Source organism: Myxine glutinosa, chromosome 11 (assembly GCF_964187855.1).
Source record: "Myxine glutinosa chromosome 11, kmMyxGlut1.1, whole genome shotgun sequence".
NCBI classification, from domain to species: Eukaryota; Metazoa; Chordata; class Myxini; order Myxiniformes; family Myxinidae; genus Myxine; species Myxine glutinosa.
The window spans coordinates 106,411,151-106,437,939 of NC_136271.1; the positions used below are offsets into that span (position 1 = coordinate 106,411,151).

At 43.9% G+C, this 26,789-nt stretch overlaps 1 protein-coding gene across 2 annotated transcripts in view; it reads right to left on the reverse strand.

Annotated features, from left to right (window-relative positions):
* The window catches only part of ECE2 (endothelin converting enzyme 2), a 96,814-nt gene that overhangs the window by 15,457 nt on the left and 54,568 nt on the right, over window positions 1-26,789 (reverse strand). For both annotated transcript variants that reach the window (XM_078786970.1, XM_078786971.1), the window contains exons 13-18: window positions 17,810-17,887; window positions 17,618-17,718; window positions 5,242-5,352; window positions 3,449-3,516; window positions 2,748-2,938; window positions 2,566-2,661 (exon numbers count right to left, since the gene is read on the reverse strand). In XM_078786970.1, coding sequence (XP_078643096.1) covers window positions 2,566-2,661; window positions 2,748-2,938; window positions 3,449-3,516; window positions 5,242-5,352; window positions 17,618-17,718; window positions 17,810-17,887 — 645 coding nt within the window. The remainder of the gene's footprint in view (window positions 1-2,565; window positions 2,662-2,747; window positions 2,939-3,448; window positions 3,517-5,241; window positions 5,353-17,617; window positions 17,719-17,809; window positions 17,888-26,789) is intronic.

Consider the following 26,789-nt stretch of genomic DNA (forward strand, 5'->3'; position numbering starts at 1 on the left):
GGTACTCCTGACCGCGTTTCTGTAGACCGCCTCAAGCCGGCCCACCTCGACATGGACCATCCACCGCCAGTGGCCCGACCCCCGCGTCGGGGCCGCCCCCTTGCGGGCGGACCCCCGGCACCGCCCAGCCCCGCCGCCACGCCGCCCCCCGGTCCTGCAGCCGGAGGCATCCCAGATGGCATCCCTGCATCCCAGATGCCGCCAGTCGCCAGGGGGCGCTTCGGCCGGGTCATCCGTTTGCCACGCAAACTGACCCTTCAGGTGCGCGGGGATTCTGGGGGGGCGCGTGTGGCGGACACGAAAGCACTGACGTGGTGACATCACCCCGCACACCAAGTGGGGATGGGCCACGCCAGGGAGAGAGGCGTGGCCTCACGATATACACGGGGCGCGCAGCCCTGAGCAGCTTAGTGCTGCAGTTTGAGTACTTTGAATAAAGACTCTTTTATGAACCGCGTTGTCCGCTTGCTCCTTGCGTAAGCATTAGCGCGCGCAGCATCGCACTTTAATACCATCATAACAATATATACATAACAGCATAACCAATATACCATCATAACAATATATACATAACAGTATAACCCATATGCCATCATAACAATATATACATAACAGTATAACCCATATGCCATCATAACAGAGGAAATAGCAACTTTCAGTCTCTCAAAATCCATACTGAGTCCCAATTTATCGCATGTTAACATATAATTTCTCAAACAGTACATTTCAAACTTTCCAAAAAATATAGTTTCGTTGATTGGTGGGGGGGGGGGGGGGGGGGGGGTGCTTGGTGGACCCCTCTAGCTCATGGACTATTGGTTTGTCTGTCTGTCTGTGTCTGTTTGCAGTACTACGTCTCCACCGTTGCACGTAGAATCGCCAAACTTTACACACATATTTGTCTTGCCCTGGAATAGACTGTGCCCAATTTTTAACTCTCTCGGCCCAAGGCCTCCATTATGACGTCATAATTTGATAATTCGACAAGTACAAAACTTCATCCAATCAAGATGCAATTTCTTGAGTGACATGATGGCATTAACTGGTGGAGAAAAAAAATAAATGATGACATCATCGGTCATGTGGTTCGGCCCCCATCTTGGAAAAACCGAAAAACTTTGCACTTCCATATCTCCGAAAGTGCTGAATTGAAAAAATTGCGACATGGCTCATTGTAAAGAACTGTCCATGGGGAATAAAATATGTTAATGATGATGTAATTGGTGCCTCCATTATGACGTCATAATTCGACAAGTACAAAACTTCATCTGATCAAGATGCAATTTCTTGAGCGCCATGTCGGCATAAACTGGTGGAGAAAAAAAAATGTCTTCGGTCACGTGGCTCGGCCGCCATCTTGGAAAAAACGGAAAAACTTTGCACCTCCATATCTCCGAAAGTGCTGGATATAAAAAATTGAGACATGGCTCATTGTAAAGAACTCTCCATGGGGAATAAAATATGTTAATGATGATGTCATAGGTGCCTCCATTATGACGTCATAATTCGACAAGTACAAAACTTCATCCGATCAAGATGAAATTTCTTGAGCGCCATGTCGGCATAAACTGGTGGAGAAAAAAAAGCTAATGATGACGTCATCGGTCACGTGGTTCGGCCGCCATCTTGGAAAAACGGAAAAACTTTGCACCTCCATATCTCCGAAAGTGCTGAATAGAAAAAATTGAGACATGGCTCATTGTAAAGAACTCTCCATGGGGAATAAAATATGTTAATGGTGATGTCATAGGTGCCTCCATTAGGACGTCATAATTCGACAAGTACAAAACTTCATCGGATCAAGATGAAATTTCTTGAGCATCATCGAGGAATAAATTAGTTTCGAAAACAAATAATGATGACGTCATCGGACACATGGTTCTGCCGCCATATTTGTCCAAAATGGCCGATAAAAAAGTACATTCCGGCAAGTCCTCAGTCTCTGACCGATTTTTCATTTGTTTGTCTGTCTGTTTGTTTGTCCATGCAGAAGAAATATGATTTTCTCTTCAACCGTTAGTCCGATTCACAGGTAATTTTCACCATAGGTGCACCACCACCTGTATAATTTTTTAATGATAATTATAATGTCATAGGTCACGTTGGTTCGGCTGCCATCTTGGAAAAACCGAAAAACTTTCCACCTCTATCTCCGAAAGCGCTGAATATAAAAAAGTGAGACATGGCTCATTGTAAAGAACTCTCCATGGGGAATAAAATATGTTAATGATGATGTCAAAGGTGCCTCCATTATGATGTCATAATTCGACAAGTACAAAACATCATCCGATCAAGATGAAATTTCTTGAGCATCATCTGGGGATAAATTGGTGGAGAAAACAAACAAACATGTTATCAGTCACGTGGTTCGGCCACCATATTCGTTTTAACACAAAAGCCTTTAAAAAACAAACAAACACTGAAAACACGTCCTGGCGAGGGTCTGCAGTCTTTGATTGCTTTCTAGTTTTTGTTGTTGCAATTGAGAGATTGTTCCCAACACATTGAGTATTATGTGCCAAATAAATAAATTAAAAGCCACAACAGCTTTTTACGATCCTTTACCTGTGCAAACCCAACGAAGAAGAGCTGGTGGTTCGTAAGCTCGATAGCTGGAAGCTTCTTCTCTTCACCGTGTTTCATTAACCAGTTTCTGTAAGCCTGAGCACAGAAGATCACTACTTAACAAAAGGCACAACTTTGAAGCAAAGCACTGTCTTGTTGAAACTATTTTTATTCCGCTTTACATTGTATGCTGCTTTTAATCCTCCATTGTCAGCAATATTCTCTCCCAAAGTTTGCTTTCCATTCAGATGCTCTTCGTTGATGGTGTACCGACTGTACTGCTCCACCATGCATTCAGCTTGCTTCTTGAATGCCTCGATTGAAGAGTTTTTCCACCAAGTTCTTAAATTTCCAGCCTCATCAAACTCACGGCCTGTAACAAATAACAAAAGGCAAAGCATGAGCAATCGCTAATTAAAATAATTGAAACAAAAGTGACATTTATGCTCAATTTTTTTTTTCTTTACAAGATCGAGGCTCATGGAAGGACAAGCAAGACTCACTATTTGCTTTTACAGTTCCTCTTTAAGATGGGAACACTATAAATGACAGCGAACACAACAAAACGTTTTATTTTATTTTATATACATGGTCAAATGTCATGGAACAACAAAAGGGGAAAAAAGGATGAAGCTGTTATGAACAACACAAAGTAGGGTAGTGGGGAACATCCAAACATGTAATCAAATAGGAAATGAAAAATATATGGGAATAGGAAGGAATAGCAAGAGCAGAAGAGATCATAAGTAGGTATGAGATTAATTCAAATGTATTGAGGCAAAGAGACCGAGTGCAGCATTAGTGTATCCACGGTACAAATGCACAAACGTACAAGCTGGGTTAACAAAGAAATGCAAGATAATGTGGCAAGAGTCCCTTTTACCTTGGTCATCGAAGGCGTGCGTTAACTCGTGTCCCATCACAACACCAATGCCACCAAAGTTTAAAGACCTTGGAGTAAAATGAGACAATATGATGAGTTGTCCATATAAACAACGAACTACACGCATTTGACACTTACAAAAACAAATTCTTACATTAATGTTCTGTGAAGGAACATTGTACAGTAAACTGGTTTGTTAAATTAATTTTGGCCACAGCAATTAAGTTCTCATCACAGGGGCTCAAACAAACACTTTGGCATGACTCATGAAAAGTCTCCATGTCACAAATGAAGTGCAAATGTCAATAATAATCAATTAACCCAATTACTACTTCCCTGTGTAAAACTATGATTCTATCCTCCAAATGCTGATCAATGAGACAAATGAACCCTATGTACGATGGGCAAGATGATTGAAGTCATTAACTCTGCCACCGAAGGTGTTTTTTTTTGGTTTTTTTTGTATACAGAATCGAGGCTCGTGAAAGAGCTAACATTTATCACACAAACAAATCAAACAGACAAAGAAAATATATAAAAAGAGGGAGCGGTAGACAAGATGGGGAGAGAAGGGAAAGCACACAAACACAACATTTGAGAGCTGGGACATCGGGAGATGTGTGGGAGGGAGAGGGCTTGGGGGGAGGAGGCGTGGGAAGGGAGGAGAGGGGGTGGGAGAAGTATAAAACACAAGGACACCAAGGACTTCCAGGAAAGAAGTTGGTATTTCAAAAGAGTGGATTTGGGGTGAAATTAGCGGGGGTAGAAAAGATCAAGGTTTTGGATGGGGGAAGATGGGGATAGAGGTTATGTTTCTACCCCAGGCTGTCTGTTTGTTTATGAATAAGATATCTGAAGAAGTTGTGGATAGATTCGGCCAAAATTTGGTGGAGAGGTTAGGTGTGCGACAAGGAAGAACCGATACCATTTTGGTGAAGATCCAAATCCAGATCTGGATACTAAAATATTTAAATTGATTCTTCACCAGGTCCCATTTATATTCATTCATATTCTTCACCAAAAATTATATATTTATTTATTGGACTATTTCACTTACAGATTTCACTCTAGCAAAGGCAGGCTAAAAGTGTCCCAATTCGTTAACGTGAGTCACTGAAAACGCGCACACGGTGCATGCGTGAAATTCCTCGTTAGCATTCATACATCATTTTGAAAGTCCCGTATTACAAGACCAAAGATGTGGTTGAAAAATCTCTGAAAAGGAAACTTGCAATCTTTAGTAATATCCATGACAAGTTGGGAGGAAACTGCATCTAAAAGCATGAAGCACAGGTTCTCAATCTACAGATCTATTCTGTAAAGCGGAAAGAGGTCAAGAGTTATGTTCCCCATCACCCGGCCAACATTCATGACGCTTCTCTGTAATGTCCTATCTGTAGTCTCAAAAGCAGAATGTGTGTCGGTTCAATGAGCCAAACATTGCAGAAACCTCAACATAACCTGAAGCATGTACCAATGTCATGTGAGACAAATGGATGTCAGTATTATTAGTAATCCAGAGGCAAGTGATGTTTTTTTAAATACTCACATGTGAATTTGGGGATATGTGATTTTTAAATTCATTCATTCAAAGAAGAAGAAGTGCCTATAGGTTGTACAATGCTTTCAGAAACTCTCAAAATAATTGGTTAGGCTTCAACACATGAACAGAGTAATGAAGAAACCGACAAATGTCGAAGGTTGAGAATACAGTACTATTAGATATTTCAGAAATTATATGATCATGCGAACAGCTGTACCATATTTACTCACTTTGCACATTGTTTACTCACTTTGGATAATTCTTTTCATAGAAAGGGGCTTGCAAGATCCCAGCGGGAAAGACGATTTCATTCTTGGAAGGAGAGTAGTACGCATTTACTGTGGATGGGGTCATGATCCACCTATACAAAGCACCAAAACCACACTGAATGGTCATCATCCATCATGATCGAATAAGCACCACCATTGCTTTCATGAGAAATGTGAAAAGTACAACACATAAGAAAAAGACTTGCAAAATCAAATGCTGACAACGTTTTTGTGAGCAGACATGGCAGGAGAGAACAAGGAAAGACATGAGCAAACTAAAACGGCACTCGGTAGGGCGTATACCTCCGCCAGGCTGAACAGTTTGTTTTATATCCCAATGATAGGCCGGATCTGGATTCGGACCTGAATCAAAATCTAATCGGCTTGTTCTTGTCGCCGAATCAACTCATCCCCCAAGTTTAGTCATAACATAACTCGTCCATAACTTTTTTTTTTAAATATAATGTTATACAGTAATACCCCGGCAAATCATTAATTGGTTCCATAAGCCATGACGTAACTCGGTTTTTGACGTAAACCGGGCGTAATGTCTTAAAAATGCCTTAAAATGAAGACAAACACCGTAATCCGTAAAACTAGAGTAAATAACTGGAGGAGGCTGCGGCTTCGCCCTGAATCTTTTCCGCTCCCTGTCGGGAGTCCCTCCGTTGTTTTCTATTGGTCGGGTCTTCTCCTCGAACGGGGTGACCGGCACGGACGTGTCGACCGTGAGCTGGCTTGTGTGCCGAGTGGCTCCGCGGCCCGCTTCACCACGGCGTGCTTTACCCAACGTGTCCGAGCAGTTTCACCGGTGGTCGTGTCGTGTCGTCTGTGATGAACGAACGAGCTCAGGGTTCCGTGAACCCGGCCGCCCCGGGGATCGACGCTCGCCTCCGAGTCGTAGGCGTTCCCCGTCTTTCCTCGAGCGGCCGAAGTTGCTTGCTTCTTTATTTTTGGACGATGCGATATACGCAGAAACGACGACGTACAGGCAGGCATTTGCAAATCCATGCACATGTGCACATGCACACGTCGATTGGTTCTTTACAAGGATATGCATCAAGGGTATCTACTTGGTATATCTACTACAAAAGTGCAGCCGCACAGCTCAGGGTTCCTGCACACTCCCCTCAACAAAGGATATGGGTCCATGGGTGGGGAGGAAAGACAAAGCAGAGGTTAGCGGGGGAAAGGGAGCAAGGGTACACGTCAAAACAAGGTAATGCAACATGAGAGGCGCGGAAGAGCGAGCGAAGAAAGCTCGTCTCTAGCCATTCGTCACCCCCCCCATGTCAACCTACACTACCCTTGCCCCTCCCCGTATTTACACTTTACAAATTCCGTCTCTACTGTCTTGTCTCTTCTATCCCCCTTTATGCCAAATTCGTTTCCAATCCCTCCCAAGAAGGAAGAGATGGAATAAACACAATGTCTCACCCACGTCATGATGCGTCTTTCATTCCAAATCATCTGCAAAACCTGGTGTGGAGTCCTGTCACCTTGGTGAGTGGATGTGGATGGTGCGAAGAGATTTCATCCTAACTATCCTTCTAATTGACATTAACTCTTTAAACTACCCGGGGTCTTGCCCTGCCAATCAATTGGCCTCTTTACACTATGTGGTTCTAAAAACCAATTCCCATTGACACACCCTGTGGTGCCCTACCAAATTTGGGGGCTCACTCCCCCCTTTTTTCTATCTGTACCTCCGCACAATTTCGGGGCTGGGTCGTGTGGCTCTACCAGCAGGTCCTACTGACCTGCGCACCTCCGCCACTGAAGTCGCCACCCGAGCTTGCCTAGCTCCTTCAACTACCCTAACTCGGGGAAGGCCCTCCTGGCTCTCTCTCACCCCTCTGATGCCCTCTCTGGCATTGGGCTACCCGGGTCCTCTCTTAGGATCCTCGGGCCCCACTGAACTCTACATTGAACGCTACCTGGCTCCCAGAGCCTACCTGCGGCCTCACCTGGCCGACAGACTACCAGTAGCGGAGTGCCCATTTAACCATACTCACTAATTAAGCCCACACGCCCAGCCATTCCACTTACTCATGCACCCCTCAAAGCAGCAACTTGCTACTCCCTGCACCACAGATGTCAATTTCCAAGCAATTTACCTACTCCCTCTACCTAACTTTAAACTACCCTCCCCGGGTATTCGTGAAGGGGTCCATCCTCCCCCATCCACTCCTTGGCACCATGCACTCCACACCACTCAATCCACACAACTCACTCCACACACCATTTATTCTCACACACCAAGTATTCTCTCCATTTATCCACTTGCACCCCATGCAAGTCAATCACTCAACACCATTACATATGTCCTCAATACACCACTCATACACTTTCTCCGGTCATCCCAGACCATTGCCTCATTTCACCAAGCCCAAGAGGCACCCACAATTACACACACACAGCATCATCTAACTAACTACTTCCCTCTAATACTTGTGCTTTCCCTGTCTTCCCTTATACTAAGCACTTCCCTCGTCATTAACATCCTTCTAATCTGACTACGTCCCCTCTACCTGTATCAATGTCTCTACTAAAATCTCGGTCTCCTATTGTCATCCTTCTAAATCCCTAACAATATCCTAGCCCACCATCGGCTAGTTCACACTGCCAAACCCCATAAATCTACTGCTCCTTTGCCCCAACGTGAGGGATGGTAGAGCTACCATCCCTCTACATCGGACACTATCTCCCACTATCACCCCCCAGTCCTCTCGCACTACGAGCCCCCGTCATTGGAGGTACTGGGTCCTGCCTATATATATATATATATATATATATATATATACACAAACGTATACTGTACGTCTGAGCCGGCATCGTCGTGTTTCGCCGTTGCCACGTTACATTGGTTGTTTTACACAGTAAAGGAACCTTTACACAGTAAAGGAAAAATCACAAAAATACCAGCGAAAGGCAAAGCAAGCACGCGACCGCAGCACAGGACAAAATGCATATGGCGTCGCCTTTGTTTTGAATGAGAACCAGCAGCTACGCGTACGTATACTGTACGTAAAAATATTTTTAATGTGCTTTTTATTGTATTTTAAATTGTTTCGATCATTAAAACATCAACGTTAAAACAACGATCAACTATCGTTAAAACATCCAATTGTTTAAATTGTTTAATTTTTTTCACGTCCGTAGGAGTGACGTAAAGTCGCACATAATGACGTTCGCTGAACTGAAATTTACTCTAGAAGAGTGGCGTGAAGTCGGATTTGACGTAGGTCGAAATGGCGTAAAACGGGGTATGACTGTATATCGCTTTTTGCCCGATCTCTCAATGGTGAAGAATCACTTAAACATTAAATAATTATCGTATCCGAATCCATACTCAGATCTTCACCAAAATCGAATCGATTTGTCCTTGTCAGACACCCAATCGATCCACCAAGTTTCGTCCAAATCCATCCCTAACCTTTTGAGATATCGTGCTATGTATCGGTTTTAGCCCCCTCTCTCAATGGTGAAGAATCACCTGAAAATTAAATAATTCTCATATCCTAATACACATTCATATCTTCACCAAAATCGAATCGATTAGTCCTCGTCACACCCACAACCTCTCCACCAAGTTTCGTCCAAATCCATGCATAACTTTTTCAGATATCCTGCTATGTATGGTTTTTGGCCATCTCCCAATGGTGAAGAATCACTTTAAAAATTATATTAGCCGGATCCGAATCCGGATCTTCACCAAAATCTAATAATTTCGTCTGTATCACATACACGACCTCTGACAAATTTCGTCCGAATCCGTCCACAACTTTTTGAGATATCCTGCTCACAGATAAACAGACAGGGGTGAAAACACAACCTTTGTCCACCTTCGGTAATGGAGTTAATTTCAAACAATACTAGAAATTTAGCATCCATCCGAAGTACACCCAAAAATAAATAAATAAATAAACCAACCACAGTTGCTGGAATCATGTTATCAGCAGTCTAAATAAACAAAGAAATAAATTCAAAACAATCTACAAATTTTGTAGCATCAAAGTCGAAACATTTCTAGCATATCTGTTTTGTACAAACAAAAATTGATTCAATACAAAATGCAATTTACACCTTATCCAACTAAATGGATATGAATTGCAAACAGAACAAGAAAACTTTGTTTTTGCCAATTACAATAAAATATACATGTACGTGTGTACTATCTCTGGATTGCCATCACAAAACATATTTACATATGTCGTGGATTCCCTAATCCCTTCAGTTCTGGAATAAGTACCTCAACTCGGACACTGTACAAGGGGTTTATTGAGGGATAAGGATAACATGCATGGTAGATATATGGGCGCATAAGCTAGTAGCATCTTTTGGTCCTCACACATCCAGCAACCAACAACATCTCAAGGAATCACAATTTGTATTCTGCTTCATATACTTTTCTTCAAAGGACAAGGAACTCAAAAACATTTCGCCAGTTTCACAGATTGTAGCAAGGAGAAAGGCTCGGCAGGCAGGGAGCTGCTCATGAGGAAAGAATGTTTACGCAAGGTCAAACAAAGATTTTGTCAACAGCTTCCCAAAACCAGTCAGATGCTGGGGAGCCAAAATGGGTCATATTACCCCCGCCCCCCAATTAGCCTGAGATTTGAATGAAATCCCTTACACATACACGTCTGTACAATGTTTGAGTCACATTAAATAGTTATGTCAACGTATGCAGCTTGCATCATTCTCAAATGAAACATGAATAGATTGCACATTCAACTCAAGTTCAAATAGACATGAGAATGGTGAAAATACGAATATGGTTGGCTTAGGATCTTGGCCCAAGTTCAAACCGCAGCCCTGCCAAACTCACACCAAATGAGGTTCACCCAATCTGTCATCTGACCGAACATAACATGTATGCAATTGTTGTGGAATCAAACTCGGACCTCTCGCATCTAAAACATACTGTCGCGTCGACAGGTCTTCTAACGCTGAGCAGTCTATGGTGCGGATATTACAATTTAATTCCACACAGGATAGTCCAAATCAAACGGGAGACCCGAGAGGATGTAGCCCCTCGTGAGACCCGATCGGAATTGTTAATTCCACCGGCCATTTAAAAGCAAATGTTACCAGTTTAAACTCCCTCAGGGATTTACCCAAAACCGTGCCAAAATGGTTTCTTACATGCGCAGTTTCCAAAGGTCGGATCACCACATGAAATGTGCTCCTAAAGAATAACAGGTTTATTTACAGAAAAGGCACAAATAGTCAGGTTCACTATGTTAACAAATATAATTTCATTCAAAATTTTGGGAGATTAGCAAACCTACATTTTTGGAATCATCGAGCATGGAGAATCCGAAAATCAATGTTGGCATTTGCACAGACACCTGCATGGCCGCCATTTTGGATTTTCAAAATGGCCACCATAAAATACATATTTTGCGCTATCTCGGCTTCTAGTCAACCTAAAAACGTAATTAAATATGCTAATCCTATGTTTTCTGGGTCAAGGAATCCAATAAAGGCCTCAAAATAGTGCTCAGGATGGTAGAAAAGCAACAAACAAAGGTGATTGAAAACCATTGTCTTTATATTTGGAGGATCTCGCGAGATCACGGCGAGGTCACGTCTTTTCGAAGCTGTTCCATGCGCTCACGCTTTCGAAGCTAAGTGATCTTTCTCAATTGTGTTTTTGTCGAGACTGTATCTATCTTTCTGTGTATGTACCTGTAGCGTATCTTTTGGAAAATTTTCGGTGCAAATTTTTCGTACATGTATACACAATCGTCGGTTAATGCGTATCGAGTATTCTGAGGCCTAGTACTCGTAGGCTTGGCTACCGTACCGTCTCCGACCTTGTGGTTTTGTTTTTCTCTCAGCGATTCATCGAATGCGCTGCAATTATTTTCGTTTCTCTGTTTCGTCCCAGTCTTTCACCCCATACCTCCTTGTTTAATATCTCTACTCAAAAAAAAAAAAAAACCCAAAAAATTATTTCCTTCCCAGGTCTTATTCGTTTATTTGTTGTTCTTTTTTGTTCGTTCGTTCTTCGTTCGCGATCACGCGATCACATGGTTAGAAATGTATAATCTCTTCCCTGAACAACTATTTTCTCTCATATATTATAACACCCTTTTCTTCTTTTCCTACAAAAGGATGCTTTCGTCTTGCTCACCAAATCTATTCATTCCAAAAAATATATATAATACCATCTCTTACAGTTCCTCCTTTCTACATTCCCTAAACTATCCAGAACTCCACCCCTCCTTCAGTGTCCTCAAACGTATTTTTGACTCGAAGGTCTCAAACTCATTTTGCAAAAAATGTTCGTTTCCCATGAATCGTACACTTTTCAAAATCCAATCTCACCCCTCCCCTCCAAATCCTCCCCATCACCCATCCCTTTCAAATCTCCCCCCTTGCCCCTTCCCTCCCCTCCCTCCTAAACTCCCCCCAAACCCCTCCCCTCTGAGACTCTCCCTCGCTCCTCCCCTCCTAGACTCCCCTCTCACCCCTCCTCCTCAAAGCATCCTCCCTGCTTCTTCCCCCTTCCAACTTTCACCTTCATCTCCCCCAACCTTCTGCCTCGCTCTTCCCCCTCCTCAAATAACACCTCACTGTGCCTCACCCAATCTCCATCAAACCTTTTGTCCGCCCCATTCTTCCCTTTCTCCAAGCTATTCTGAAATCTCTGACACACCTTCAACAGCTCTCCCTACCTCTTCCTCCTCTTCCACATCTTACCCTACCCCTCCCCCCCTGTTCTGGACCCGATGCTCCCCCTTCCTCTTCATTAACGGTATGGACCTCAAACATCCGGGGCCTTCGCTCAAACTTGACTGATCTCTCCATACAGGTTGCTTCTGACAAACCAGATGTGATCTGCTTAACAGAAACTTTCCTCCTTCATGATGTCTCTGATGCCTTGGTATCTCTCCCAGGTTACTCCCTCCTCCGGTATGATAGACCTGAGCCTCGTCCTGGAGGTGGGGTTGCTATCTTTATAAAAAACTCTCTTCCTCACTCGCCCTCCCTCCACCTCACCCCCAGGAATACCTTTGGCTACGGCTTCCCCTTCGCTCCCACCTTTTGTTCATATGTGTGTTGTACCGTCCACCAAACAGCGATGACTCCATCTACATCTCGCTGTCTGATAATATGGACCAACTTCTATCTACCCATCCCAACTCTCTCTTCCTCATATGTGGTGATTTCAATTGTCACCATGCCAGTTGGCTGGGTGTGGGTACCTCTCTCACCAGCCATGGCTCTTCAGCAAAGGACTTCTGCGACTCACTGGGACTGACACAATCTGTCAATTTCCCGACCCGGATCTCAGTCAACGGAGCATCTTCTCTTCTGGATTTGGTTATGACAAACTTCCCTGAAAATGTCTGCTGCTCTTCTTCTGCTCCAATCGGCTCATCTGATCATGTGCTTGTCAAAGTGGACATCTCTCTGACCATTCTCAGAGAGCCTCCTCAGCGTCGACGAGTTCGGCATTTCACTCAGGCCAACTGGCACGGTCTTCAAGCAGCCATCAATCATCTGGACTGGTCTCCCATCTCTACCGCCTCTGACATCAACTCATCCTGGGAATTCTTTCAAAGTAAACTGCTCTCTCTCATGCACAGATTTATCCCATCTCGTCTTCAGTTGTCATACCCTTCCTCCCGTCCATGGTACACGGAATCTTGTGGTGAGGCTGTTGCCCTGAAACAACTTGCTTTCGTCTCCTGGAAAGCAAATCCAACGGAAGGAAATCTCATTTCCTTTCACAAAGCCCGAAACAAGTGTGTGTCCACCCTCAGGAGAGCCAGGAAACAATATCTCACCGTTCTCAAGACCGAACTCTCTTATCTGTCTCCCTCTTCCAAATCCTGGTGGCGTCTGGTCAAATCTGTTTCTGGTGTTTGTTCCCCCTCCATCCCCTCCCTCACCTCAAACGGCTTAACGGCTGACTCCGCACGTGAAAAAGCTGAATGCCTCAACTCTGTGTTTGCCTCTAAATCTTGTGTCCCAAACCCATCCCTCTCTGTACCCACCGTACCCAGTCGTACCCAGCTGCTCCTGGACTCTGTGTCCTTTCCTCCTGACAAGGTGGAAAAGTTTCTGTCAACCCTCGACTCTGATTCTGCAACTGGTCCTGACGGCATCAGCCCACGGGTCCTAAAATCATGTGCTTCCGCTCTTTCACTCCCTCTTTCTGTTCTCTTCACCCTCTCTTTTGCTCAAGGTCATCTGCCATCTGCTTGGAAATCAGCCAACATCACCGCTTTGCACAAAAAAGGTGCAAAAACAGATCCCAGCAACTACAGACCAATCAGCCTTCTCCCAATTATATCAGCAAAGTCATGGAATCCATCATTGCTTCAGATATGAAATCTTTCCTCTTCTCCAATGGCTTGATCTCTGATCATCAATTTGGTTTTAGACCTGGTCACTCTACTCTGGACATGCTGCTTCTGCTTTCTCAACAATCGATGGAGGTCCTCAACGCCAAACAGGAAATTAGAGCCGTCTCCCTTGACATTTCACATGCCTTCGATACGGTCTGGCACCCTGCTCTGCTCACCAAACTCTCCTCCTTTGGTATCCATGGAAATCTCCACGCATGGCTGGCGGACTTCCTCTCTGGTCATAGTCAACGTGTGGCCCTGAATGGGTTTCTCTCATCTCCTCTTCCTGTTCAGGCTGGAGTTCCCCAAGGTAGTGTTCTGGGCCCTGTGCTTTTTCTGGTCTTCATCAATGATCTCTCTGACTCTCTTGAAAATCCTCTCTATCTCTTTGCTGACGACTCTACTCTCTGTCGCTCCATTCCTCATCCCTCAGATCGGCAGTCTGCAGCCTCCTCACTCTCTGCAGACCTGGACAAAATCACAGACTGGGCAAACAAATGGAACATGTCTTTCAATCCTGATAAATCTCACACTCTTACGATGTCTCTCCGAAAAGACCGACTGGAAAACCCTCCCATCCACTTTCTGAATAATCCTCTCCAAGAAGTTCTGTCACTCAAGCTTTTGGGTCTCACTATTTGCCATGATCTTTCCTGGGAAAACCACATTTCAAATCTGGCCTCCAAAGCCAGTCGCCGACTGGGCATCGTCCGTCGTGCGAAGTCCTTCCTTGGCACACCTGAGCTCCTCACCACATACAAGGCTTTCATCCGCAGCTCTATGGAATACTGCTCTCCCCTCTGGTCTGGTGCTCCTGCCTCACACCTAGCCCGTCTTCACGCTGTTGAAACCAAAGCGTTCAGAATCATTGGAATCTCCCGCGATGAAGCTAACTCCAAGCGCCTTTCACTCACTCACCGCAGGCAGGTTGGTGGTCTTTCCGTCTTCTACCGACTCCTCTCTGGCCTTTCCCCCCCAGCCCTCTCTGGGCTCTGTCCCCCAAATATTCCTACAAGTTGCACAAGATCTGCCTGCAACCCTCTTATGGTTAAACTGCCAAAATCAAGACTTTCTGCTCACCTTCACTCCTTCATTCCTCTTTTCTCCCCCCTCTGGAACAAACTCCCTCACTCTCTTCAATCCCACTCCACCCTCCAGGTCTTTAAAACAGCTGTTCACCACCATCTCTTATCCTCCCCCATCGAAAACCTTGATGTTTTCTACCCCCACTAATTTCGGTCTCCTTGTGTTTTATACCTCTCCCCCCCCCCCCCCCTCCCCTTCCCACGCCTCCTGCCCCCAAGCCCTCTCCCTCCCACACTTCTCCCTGCTCTCAAATGTTGTGGTTGTGTGCTTCCCCTTCTCTCCCCATCTTGTCTTCCGCTCCCTCTTTTTGTATATTTTGTTTGTTTGGTTGGTTGATTTGTTTGTGAAATAAATGTTAGCTCTTTCACGAGCCTCGATTCAGTATACAAAAAAAAAAAATACAAAAAAAAATAATAAATAACTGTATTACATAATACATGATATTGCAAGTCCTTTGAAGTTATAGGTATGGGTTTATAAAGCAAGAAAGCAGCCTTGTTAGTATCAGATTGAACTATAAGTCCTATACACAGGATCTACTAGGTCTATACCGTTCAGGAATATGCTTTTACAGATCTTCATCACTGTCCTGAGTGTCATTTTCGCAAAGGTGTCTACGCAAATGCCAACATTAATTTTTGGATTCCTCATGCTCTGAACATTCCAAAAATGTATAGTGTTGCTAATCTCCAAAATTTTTGAACGAAAAAGCATTGTGAACCTGACAAAAAGACAGACGGACGCGAATGCAAGCAAACAAACAAACAAATAAATAAATAAATAATGGGAATAACACGAATGAAAAACATTTTATACAAGATAAAATCTAAGCCATGAGAACACAATCGTTTTCACACACAATGGGATGAACCAGGTGAGGTCTTTTATCAAAGGATACTGGTACGACTGGGTATATTGTAATGGCGTTCCACCTGAGCAGGTCCCAAGCCACAGCACGGACCGGCAAACAGGCAAAGACACCACTCATCATTACCTACATCGCCTGGTTGCCTGTCTCCGTCGACTTTCTCCCTCTGCCCTGGTATTGGCTTTTCTCCATGCTCCTGCTGTTCCCTTTGTCACATTGTGTTGTGATCTGTTCTACGTTCTAGCTCTTCCACGAGCCTAGACCGCGTATTAAAAAAACAAAATCTGCCCCTCTCATGGCAGACATAACAAAACAACTTCATTAATATATTCCAGCAGGAGAGACTATTTCATTATTGGAAGGAGAGTAGTATTACATCTCGAAATGAACATAAACCTATGTCGTCGATGCATAGTCTACACACCACACTAACACAAAACACACCAGCACACAAAATATACCACATAAAATCACACAAACAAGTCCTGGTGAGGGTCTGCAATCTCTGATTGCTCTTTCTCGTTCGTGTATGCAGTGTATGGCTGCAGATTTGCATCATTGTTGTTATTTCAGCCATGCCACTGATGCAGTGCCCCCTGTCGGATACCGAAGATAACTCACCAACTCTTCGCTAAAGACACCGTGGGATCCTTATTACCTATACTGCGAGACGGAATTCCCAGTTTAACATCCATCCTAGGAACAGCGTTCTCAATGAGGCCTCACCGTGCCAGCAACGCACTAAGGTGACGGTTTCCAGTCGGATCAGGTCCAATTGTGACAGCGAACCCATACCAAACAGTTAAAAGGTAAGTGTGCTACTTCTGCAACATCATGTTGAACTACTCAATAAATGGAAAGAGTACATTGCACCGTTTTGACAGGAGAGAGGTTAAAACCACAAAAGGGGAGGAGCGGGTGAGATGAAACTACTTTGGTATGGAGACGAGTAAATGTTCCCCATTCAAAGTATAACTATTTATCCCCACACTTTTTGAAAAAAATTGGGGGGCTATTGTAATTGGGTTTGTCTGTCTGTCCGTCCATCCGTCAAGCTATCTATCTCCTTCTGAACGGTTGGGCAGAAATTCACCAAACTTGGTAGTTATGATCACCACAGGGCACAAAGGTGCAAGAACTCAAGCATTTATGGCCCTGCCCCATGGGGCAGGGCAAAAGGTTAAGTATGAAAAAATGCAATTACAGGCACATATTCATACATTTTTTTAAAATTAAACTTTGTATATGCAATCAACATTGGGGGACACATGAAATATGTAACGATTTTTTTTATTTGAACCCGGGTTCATGTCCAAGGGGTTTGGGACTTGGAGTTACAGGAGTCAAAAGGAGCCTGGTGTTGGTTAGGGTACTCTGCCGCAGAGTTCGAATCCGGGTTGACCGCTGAATTAACGCCAGGGGGGTTGACTCAGCCTGTCATCCTTCCGACGTTGGCAAATTGAGTATCAGCTTGCTGGGATGAATGATCCCGGTGGGTACCCCGATTTAGAATAGGTACACCGTATCCCTGCGCATCGTAAGAGGCGATTAAGGGTTGGCGTCAGGAAGGGCATCCGGCCATAAAAACATTGCCTCAAACAGGGAACCATGATCGCCATGGGGCCCGCAAGGCTAACCCCCGCTCTAGCGGGGAAAAATGGCCTTAAAAAAAACCGATCATTCATTCATTCATTCATTCATATTCAGTTACAGGAGTCAAACACGGGGAAAAAAAATTGAACTCTAAATTTGACATTGTGTCATTCCTGGTGGAACCTTTTGAATTATTTCAACTTTGCTTTATGTGGGAAGCATGGGGATTTGCAATTGTGCGGCATCGGCTTCGCTCTAGTTTCCCTTAACATTAGCACAGATGCACTACAACACTCCGCACATAGTATCCACTATAAATAGCCACTGGCTCTTTTTTATAGTCCAACTCAACTTGTTTCTCTTCCAGCGAGGAGGAGTCACAAACACTGGACTGCTGTTTCTACCATAAAGCAATGTACAAGACATAAAATAAGAGGTACTCACTGGTCTCGGCTAGGAGGATCACGAAGCTGGTTCGCCATTACTTTAGTGGAAAAGTTGTAAAAGTTCAAAAAGTTTTGAAAAAATTCATCTAAGACTTCATACTGCAAGTAAAAGAAGACTTTTTCAAAATCACTGTAGTCAAATGTGAACAACAGATGAATGGTCAAAAGAAAGAAAAACCACACCACTCACCTCAGCAAATACTTTATCAAGCATTTCTTCATCACGTATGAAATCTGGGAATCCTATCATGTTATAGATTGCTTCAGCCTACTGAACAACATGCACAACGAGAAGAAAAAACAAAAAAAATCAAATTTCTGAAGCAACCATGCAATATTATCAATCATTTAATAAAACCAAAAGACAAGGAAGTACAAAAAATAAATTAATTATACGTGTATGCTAGAAAAACAAATTTATGCAAGCATATAACAGCTGAAATTGCCCACATTATTTCTGACCATTGCATGAAGACCATTATCTTCCCTGGACAATTTTTTTTTTCTATAAAAGGCCTCATGATATGGTTTCATATACTTGTGCACAATATATTGTGATGGTCCTGGAGTTTGACCCTGATTACACAATGCCCATGTACCAAGACAGCTTATCTACCTAAATCACCCAGAGGGTACACGTAAAGACCATAGAAGTGGACGCAAACAAAAGAGAGAAGAGAGGTACGGCGACTTGCGGTCTCGGTCCCTGAACACGTGGCCCAGGTGTTCTTGCTCTAGCAACCGCCATGTATTTAACCTATGCTAGCGAGCATTCAACATGGATGGTCTCACTTGACATCCATATTCCAAGGAAGGAGGAATGCTCGACCTCAGACCCAACGACAATTAAAGCCAGCTTCCGCAGCAGTTCCAAGTGGGATTTCAAGCCAGACCTCGCGGCAGTTGTATCCGGTGGTCAATCACGGTTGTATCCTCTGTGGTGGTCAAAGTGGAAGTTAAAGTCAGCCTCTGTGGCAGTTCAAGAGGAAGTTAACGCCAGCCTCTGTGGCAGTTCAAGAGGAAGTTAACGCCAGCCTCTGTGGCAGTTCAAGAGGAAGTTAAAGCCAGCCTCTGTGGCGGTTCAAGAGGAAGTTAGGGCCAGCCTCTGTGGCGGTTCAATAGGAAGTTAAAGCCAGCCTCTGTGGCGGTTCAAGAGGAAGTTAAAGCCAGCCTCTGTGGCGGTTCAAGAGGAAGTTAGGGCCAGCCTCTGTGGCGGTTCAAGAGGAAGGTAAAGCCAGCCTCTGTGGCGGTTAAAGAGGAAGTTAAAGCCAGCCTCTGTGGCGGTTCAAGAGGAAGTTAAAGCCAGCCTCTGTGGTGGTTCAAGAGGAAGTTAGGGCCAGCCTTTTTGGCGGTTCAAGAGGAAGTTAAAGCCAGCCTCTGTGGCGGTTCAAGAGGAAGTTAGGGCCAGCCTCTATGGCGGTTCAAGAGGAAGTTAAAGCCAGCCTCTGTGGCGGTTCAAGAGGAAGTTAAAGCCAGCCTCTGTGGCGGTTCAAGAGGAAGTTAAAGCCAGCCTCTGCCACAGTGATGTCCAAAGGCAATGGTGACCAAAGCTAGTCGTGTCCACGGAGAGGAAGGCAGAGGGTGAAGATAGAGCGATATAGCCGCACCCAAGCCTTTTCCATGTGGGGCTCTGCCTCGCCCGCCTGGGTTGGCTGAGCAGTGCCAAAGGAAACACATTGATTTGACAGATTACAAAGGGAAGAGCAAAGATGTACAAACAGTGTGAGGGTCGGCAAGGCTCGACACACACACAAAATGGAGGGAATTACGACGAGCTTTCCTATACAAATTTCGGCATGCCCTACATTCACATAAATACGCCAGTAGTATGATGCTAAATGCTTACTAAAGAAATAACTAATTCGACTCGAACCAACTTTACCCCCTGCCCCTCATAACATTACTTCTGAAATTTGCAGCCGATTTCGTCCAGTAGAAGCCGAGAAACGAATTTTCAGTCCCCATGTTAAAGTTGCACATGGAGAAACCATCCCATACAAAGGGAGGGGTGCTTTGCACCTCCCTTGATACAATATTCTCCACGATCAATGCATAAACACTAAAACCATCAAGAAAAGATTCCATGATAAGAATTATTATTATAATATTTATTTATCTATTGATATATTCATGTGTATTCAGGCCTCCTTTCCTGCTTACTGAGGCTCGTCTGCACGACGTGCTTGAGGCCTCCTTTCCTGCTCCCTGAGGCTCGTTTGCACGACGTGCTTGAGGCCTCCTTTCTTGCTTCCTGAGGCTCGTCTGCACGACGTGCTTGAGGCCTCCTTTCCTGCTCCCTGAGGCTCGTTTGCACGACGTGCTTGAGGCCTCCTTTCCTGCTTCCTGAGGCTCGTTTGCACGACGTGCTTGAGGGCTCCGAGTGCTTCTGCTCACTGAGGATCTCACCTTCGAAAGTGTTGCGTTTACATTCTGTACGCCTGGCCATCTTAGCTACTTAACGTGCAGTGTAAACGAACCTTTTCTTTGTTATCAATGGTGATCTCAAGCTTGTGGAGGAGCTTGTATGTGTAATGTATTTGGGAGGACAACTCGGCCATACTTGTGCTTTTACATGAATTGACTTGGACCGGTGTGTACCCTGGTTAGAATAGGTGCACCGTATCCCTGCGTGTCGTAAGAGGCGACTAAGAGGGTTGGCGTCAGGAAGGGCATCCGCCCATAAAAACATTGCCTCAAAAAGAGAACCATGACAATTACAACTACATATGGGCAGGGTACAGCCCGAAGTGGAGATCGGTTTCTGAGGTTTGGGACATGGAATGTAGGGACAATGACAGGGAGATCAGGAGAAGTGGTGGAAGTATTGATCAGAAGAAGAGTGGACATATGTTGTGTGCAAGAGACGAGATGGAAAGGAAGTGGTGTGAGAATGGTGATGGGTAAGCAGGGACAGAAATACAAGTTTGTGTGGCAAGGGTGCCCGGAGGGCGTGAATGGTGTTGGTGTCCTGTTTTCTGAGGAGTTTGTAGACAGTGTGGTGAGTGTGACTAGAGTGAGTGATAGGTTGATGATGGTGAAAATGATGATTGGAAAGCTCTTGGTGAACGTCATCTCGGGATATGCTCCGCAGGTTGGTCGGAGCGATGAAGAGAAGGACAAGTTCTGGTGTGCGATAGACAAGCTGATGGAAAACGTGAAAGATGAGGAAGTTGTTGTGGTAGGAGGAGACCTAAATGGACATGTGGGAAGGAGTATGGACGGTTTTGAGGGAGTTCATGGGGGTTACGGATATGGTGTGAGAAATGGAGAAGGTGAAAGGATTTTGGAGTTTGCCGATGGAGCTGATGTGTTGATTTGTAATACTCAGTTCCAGAAAGGGGATAAGCTTGTTACATACACGTCAGGTGGGTCGACGACAACCGCTGACTACCTGATGGTGCGTAGGCGAGATAGGGGGCACCTCCGGGACACAAAGGTGATCCCGGGCGAGGAGGCTGTTTCACAGCACCACTTGGTTGTCTGCGACATAAGGGTGAAAGGTGCGAGGAGAGCTCGGCGGATGAAGTACCAACCGAGAATGAAGGTGTGGAGGTTGAAAGAGGTGACAGTAAGGGAGGCATTAAAAGAGAGGCTGAGTCGGGTAGAGGATGATGTGGTTGAGCTTGAACGTGGTTGGATGTCAATGAAAGATAGTCTGTTGGGAGCCGTTGGTGAGGTATGTGGATGGACAAAAGGACCACCGAGGCACTCAGAAACATGGTGGTGGGATGATGAAGTTGGAAAGAGGCTTAACGAGAAGAGGAAGAAGTTCAAGGAGTGGCAGAAGGCGAAGTGTACGGGAGCAGAAAAAGCAGAGCATGAAAGTTATAAGGCAGCAAAGAAAGAGGAGGCTGCAAAGAAAGAGGTAGCAAAGGCGCAGGAGACATGGAAGAAAATGTTTGGAGAACGCTTGGATTTGGAAGAGGGTCAGAGAGCGGTATTCAGGATTGCAAAGCAGATAGCGAAAGAGAGGTGTGATGTGATGGGGGTGAGTTGCTTGAAGGATGAAGTGGGACAAATCGTTGTGGACCCAGATGGAATTAAAGGAAGATGGAAAAGATATATGGAAATGCTGTTGAATACAGAGAATGAATGGGATGGCAACATAGAGAGTAACCCAGTTTTAGGACCGGCAGAGAAGATAACTGAGAAGGAAGTTGAGGAAGCGATAAAAGCAATGAAGAGTAGAAAAGCGGGAGGGCCGACGGGAGTTGTGGGAGATATGTTGAAGGCAGCAGGAAGTTGGGGTGTGAAGAGAATGGCAGAGATCTGTAATCTGGTGGTGAAAGAAGGTCGCATTCCAGTGGATTGGGAACTGAGTACCCTCGTCCCTCTATACAAGGGGAAAGGTGACCCTCTGGAGTGTGGCTCGTACCGAGCGATAAAGTTATTGGAGCATGGAATGAAGGTATTGGAAAGGGTGTTGGAGAGGAGGATAAGGAAGAAGGTGAAGATCGACGAAATGCAGTTTGGATTAATGCCAGGAAGAGGAACGACAGACGCGCTCTTTATTGTGAGGCAGTTGCAGGAGAAGTACATGGAGAAGAGGAAGAAGTTGTTTCTTGGGTTTGTTGAACTGGAGAAAGCATTCGATAGGGTTCCACGCGAAGTATTGACATAGGCATTGAGGAAGTTAGAAGTGGAGGAATGGTTGATCAGAGTTATGGTGGCAATGTACAAAAGAGCACGCACAGCTGTAAGGACAAAGGACGGGAACAGTGGTGAGTTTGAGGTGAAGGTGGGAGTGCATCAGGGGTCGGTACTAAGTCCACTACTATTTGTAGCTGTGATGGAGGTGCTGGCTCAGACCGTAAAGGAGGGTTTACCGTGGGAGTTGTTGTATGCAGATGATCTGGTGTTGATTGCGGAAAGTATGAATGAACTGAAGGAAAAGATGAACAAGTGGAAGGAATGTATGGAGACAAAAGGTCTGAAGGTGAATATAGGAAAGACGAAGGTGATGGCAAGTGGTAAAGCATGTGGTGAGGTGGAAAGAACTGGGAAGTGGCCATGTGCTGTGTGCAGGAAGGGTGTCGGAGTGAACTCCATTCAATGTGCAATGTGCGCTGAGTGGGTTCATCAAAAATGTAGTGGTCTGAGAGGGTCATTAACCAGTGTGGCAGCTACATTCAAATATAAGGTGTGCACAGAGGGAGCTGCAGATGGAGGAAATGTTGAGTTGGATCTTGTAGACGGTGTGAAGCTGGAAGGTGTGAAAACATTTTGCTACCTCAGAGACATGCTGAATGGAGAAGGTGGATCAGATTCGGCAACGGTTGCTGGAGTGAGATGTGCATGGAAGAAGTTTCGGGAACTGAGTGGCATGCTGATGAGGAGGGGAGTGTCGTTGAAGCTGAAGGGAAAGGTGAATGCTGCATGTGTGAGAAGTGTTATGATTTATGGGAGCGAGACATGGGTCATGAATGTAGAGCAGCAACGAACGCTGGAAAGGGTGGAAATGCGAATGGTTCGGTGGATGTGCGGAGTGTCGTTGAGAGAGAGGAAGACAAATGATGAATTGCGAAAGATGATGGGAATAGAGCCTGTGATTGATGCTGTAAAGAGGAACAGGTTGAGATGGTTTGGTCATGTGTTGAGGAAGGATGAAAGTGACTGGTTGAGAAGAGTGATGGAAATGAATGTAGAAGGAAGTAGAGGACGGGGAAGACCGAGAAAGACTTGGCTAAAGATGGTGGAAGAAGAAATGCGGCCAAGGGGGTTAACAAGGAGAGATGCAGAAAATAGGGCAAAATGGAGAAGTTTGTCATGGGGACCGCAAGGCTAACCCCCGCTCTTGCAGGGAAAATGGCCTTAAAATGCATGTTGTTTGTTTTTGGTATATTCATGTGTATATACATATATATATATACATATACATATATATATATATATATATATATATATATATATATATATATATATATATATATATATATATATATATATATATATCCACACAGTCACTTGAAAAAGTAAGTACACCACATGTAAAGTTTTGTCTATTTCAACATAGTCAAACCCCGTTTTACGCCATTTCGACCTACGTCAAATCCGACTTTACGCCACTCTTCTAGAGTAAATTTCAGTTCAGTGAACGTCATTATGTGCGACTTTACATCACTCCTACGGACGTGAAAAAAATTAAACAATTTAAACAATTGGATGTTTTAACGTTTTATGTTAATGACGAGGGACGTGCTTAGTATAAGGGAAGACAGGGAAAGCACAAGTATTAGAGGGAAGTAGTTAGTTAGATGATGCTGTGTGTGTGTAATTGTGGGTGCCTCTTGGGCTTGGTGAAATGAGGCATTGGTCGAGAATGGTTGTGTGTGAGAATCTGGTTATCGTTGAACTTGGTGAAATGAGGCAATGGTCTGGGATGACCGGAGAAAGTGTATGAGTGGTGTATTGAGGACATGTGTAATGGTGTTGAGTGATTGACTTGCATGGGGTGCAAGTGGATAAATGGAGAGAATACTTGGTGTGTGGGAATAAATGGTGTGTGGAGTGAGTGGTGTGGAATGAGTGGTGTGGAGTGCATGGTGCGAAGGAGTGGATGGGGGAGGATGGACCCCCCTTCACGAATACCCGGGGAGGGTAGTTTAAAGTTAGGTCGAGGGAGAAGGTAAATTGTTTGGAAATTGACATCTGTGGTGCAGGGAGTAGCAAGAAGTGTTTGGTTGGGTGCATGAGTATGTGGAATGGCCCGACCGATAGAAAACAACGGAGGGACTCCCGACGGGGAGCGGAAAAGATTCAGGGCGAAGCCGCAGCCTCCTCCAGTTATTTACTCTAGTTTTACGAATTACGGTGTTTGTCTTCATTTTAAGGCATTTTTAAGACATTACGCCCGGTTTACGTCAAAAACCGAGTTACGTCACGGCTTATGGAACCAATTAATGACGTCGGCCGGGGTATTACTGTACAGCTATTTGATCTTCATTTCAACAATATTGATAAAGGTGATATAATATAACAAATATCATGAAACATTTACATTTTGTAGTCCATTGTATAACTTAAATAAACATAAATGCAAATTTTGCATGTGGAAAAAGTAAGTACACCCCTACATTTATCACTACTTCAAATACCTAAAATTAGAATCAGGTGCACCAGCTCAGGTGCAAATGATTAGAGCATCGTTAGAGAGGATCTTGGAGGAACCTGTCTTATTTAAACCTCAGACATTTAGTTTGGTTTGCTCTTTGTTGTTGAAGTGTGCGGCGTCACCATGCCTAGATCAAAAGAGCTCTCTGAGGCCTTCAGAAAGAAGGTTATAGATGCCTACGAATCTGGGAAGGGATTTAAAAAGATCTCCAAACAATTTGAAATCAATCATTCGACTGTCCGGAAGATCTACAAGTGGAGAAGATTCCAAACAACTGCCAACTTGTTCAGGCCAGGCCGCCCCAGCAGGTTCAGCCCGAGAGCAGACCGCAAGATGCTTAAAGAAGTCTCTAAGAACCCCAGAATGTCATCACGGGACCTACAGGTAGCTCTTGCCACTGTTGATGTCAAAGTGCACGAGTCTACCATTAGAAAGAGGCTGCACAAATTTGATCTACATGGGAGGTGTGCCAGGAGGAAACCTTAGCTGTCCAGAAAGAACATCAGGGCAAGACTAAAGTTTGCCAATGAATACTGTTGGGGATATTTTCCTACAGTAGTATGTAATAGATGAACCAAAAATTCAATGTCAGAAGAGAGTCGCAAATTTTACTTCCTGAGGAGGACAACACTTTCTGTCTACAAGGAAATACACAGCAAGAAACAATAACCTTTATCAAACCATATCACAATTCGCAAATTACATTGCAAGATTCACAGAAGGTCCCAAGTGAAATCCTGGTACAGTAGGGATGCACAAAGAAAACATCATAAGGATACAGGAGCATGCACAGTATACAGTCAACATCACAGAAGGTCCCAAGTGAAATCCTGGTACAGTGGAGATGCACAAAGGAATGTCATACCAAACTCCAGCATGCCTAAAATACAGTTAACATACAGTGTAAACATACAGAATCGACCAGCCAAGCAAAACATCCGAAGTACAGCATTACAAACCTAGTGAAAATCCCAAAGTACAACATTACAACATCTTACAATTCCAGTGCTAATCCTGCTAACTGGACATCCGTCCTGATTCTTATACAATTTCAAGTGGGAGGAGCAAGTGGAGGGGGGAGGAGCGAAGAGAGGGGAGGAGAGCAGTTGGATTGATTGGGCAAAGTTGGGTGGGAGGGAGCAAGGATCGGGGGATACAATGTGATTGGTCGAGTGAAATATTGAGATGAGGGTGCTCCCCGCTGAGAGCAGGTTTGCATTTCAAATTCTTTCATGCGGTTTTCTGTTTTTCCATTGTCTCCTGCGAGACATCTCGGAGCCACCTTCTCTCTAATCCTGTATGAAGACTTCAAGAACATTTGAAGGTCATTCTCAGCGAAGTGGATATATCTTTTACTCATTTTCGACACGACAAGAACAAAGACCACTTACTTTATTTCAAAGCACATTTTAAAAACAATATTATCCTTAGTCCTAATTAAATAATTACAGTGCCTTTATTATTAAAACTATACCAAATGATTTACCATTCTGTGGTTTTATCTGCAATTCATTTATTGTTTGATGCAAGCGTTATTATACAATATTGCAAATTAACAAACTAGTAACATGAGTTTTAATAAGTCATGTTAAAACTTCAAAACAGGCATGCAATTAAATAAGAAAAGTTCTTATTTAATAAATAGGTATTTATTCGCAATTTGTCATACTTAAAAACCCATACATAGTTTTGTCAAGATTTAAAACTCAGAAGTTCAATTTGTTGCAGGCGGAACTTTGTTGCCTCAGGGAAATCACTCGGTAGCTATGACAACCACATTCTTTGTCAACCTGCAAATCATCTTTTCCTTCATAAGTCAAAAGATCATTATAATATAATATATATATATATATATATATATATGTGAAAACACATATCTATATATATATATATATATATATATATATATATATATATATATATATATATATATATATATATATGTGAAAACACACACATATATATATATATATATATATATATATATATATATATATATATATATATATATATATATATATATATATATATATATATATATATATATATATATATATAT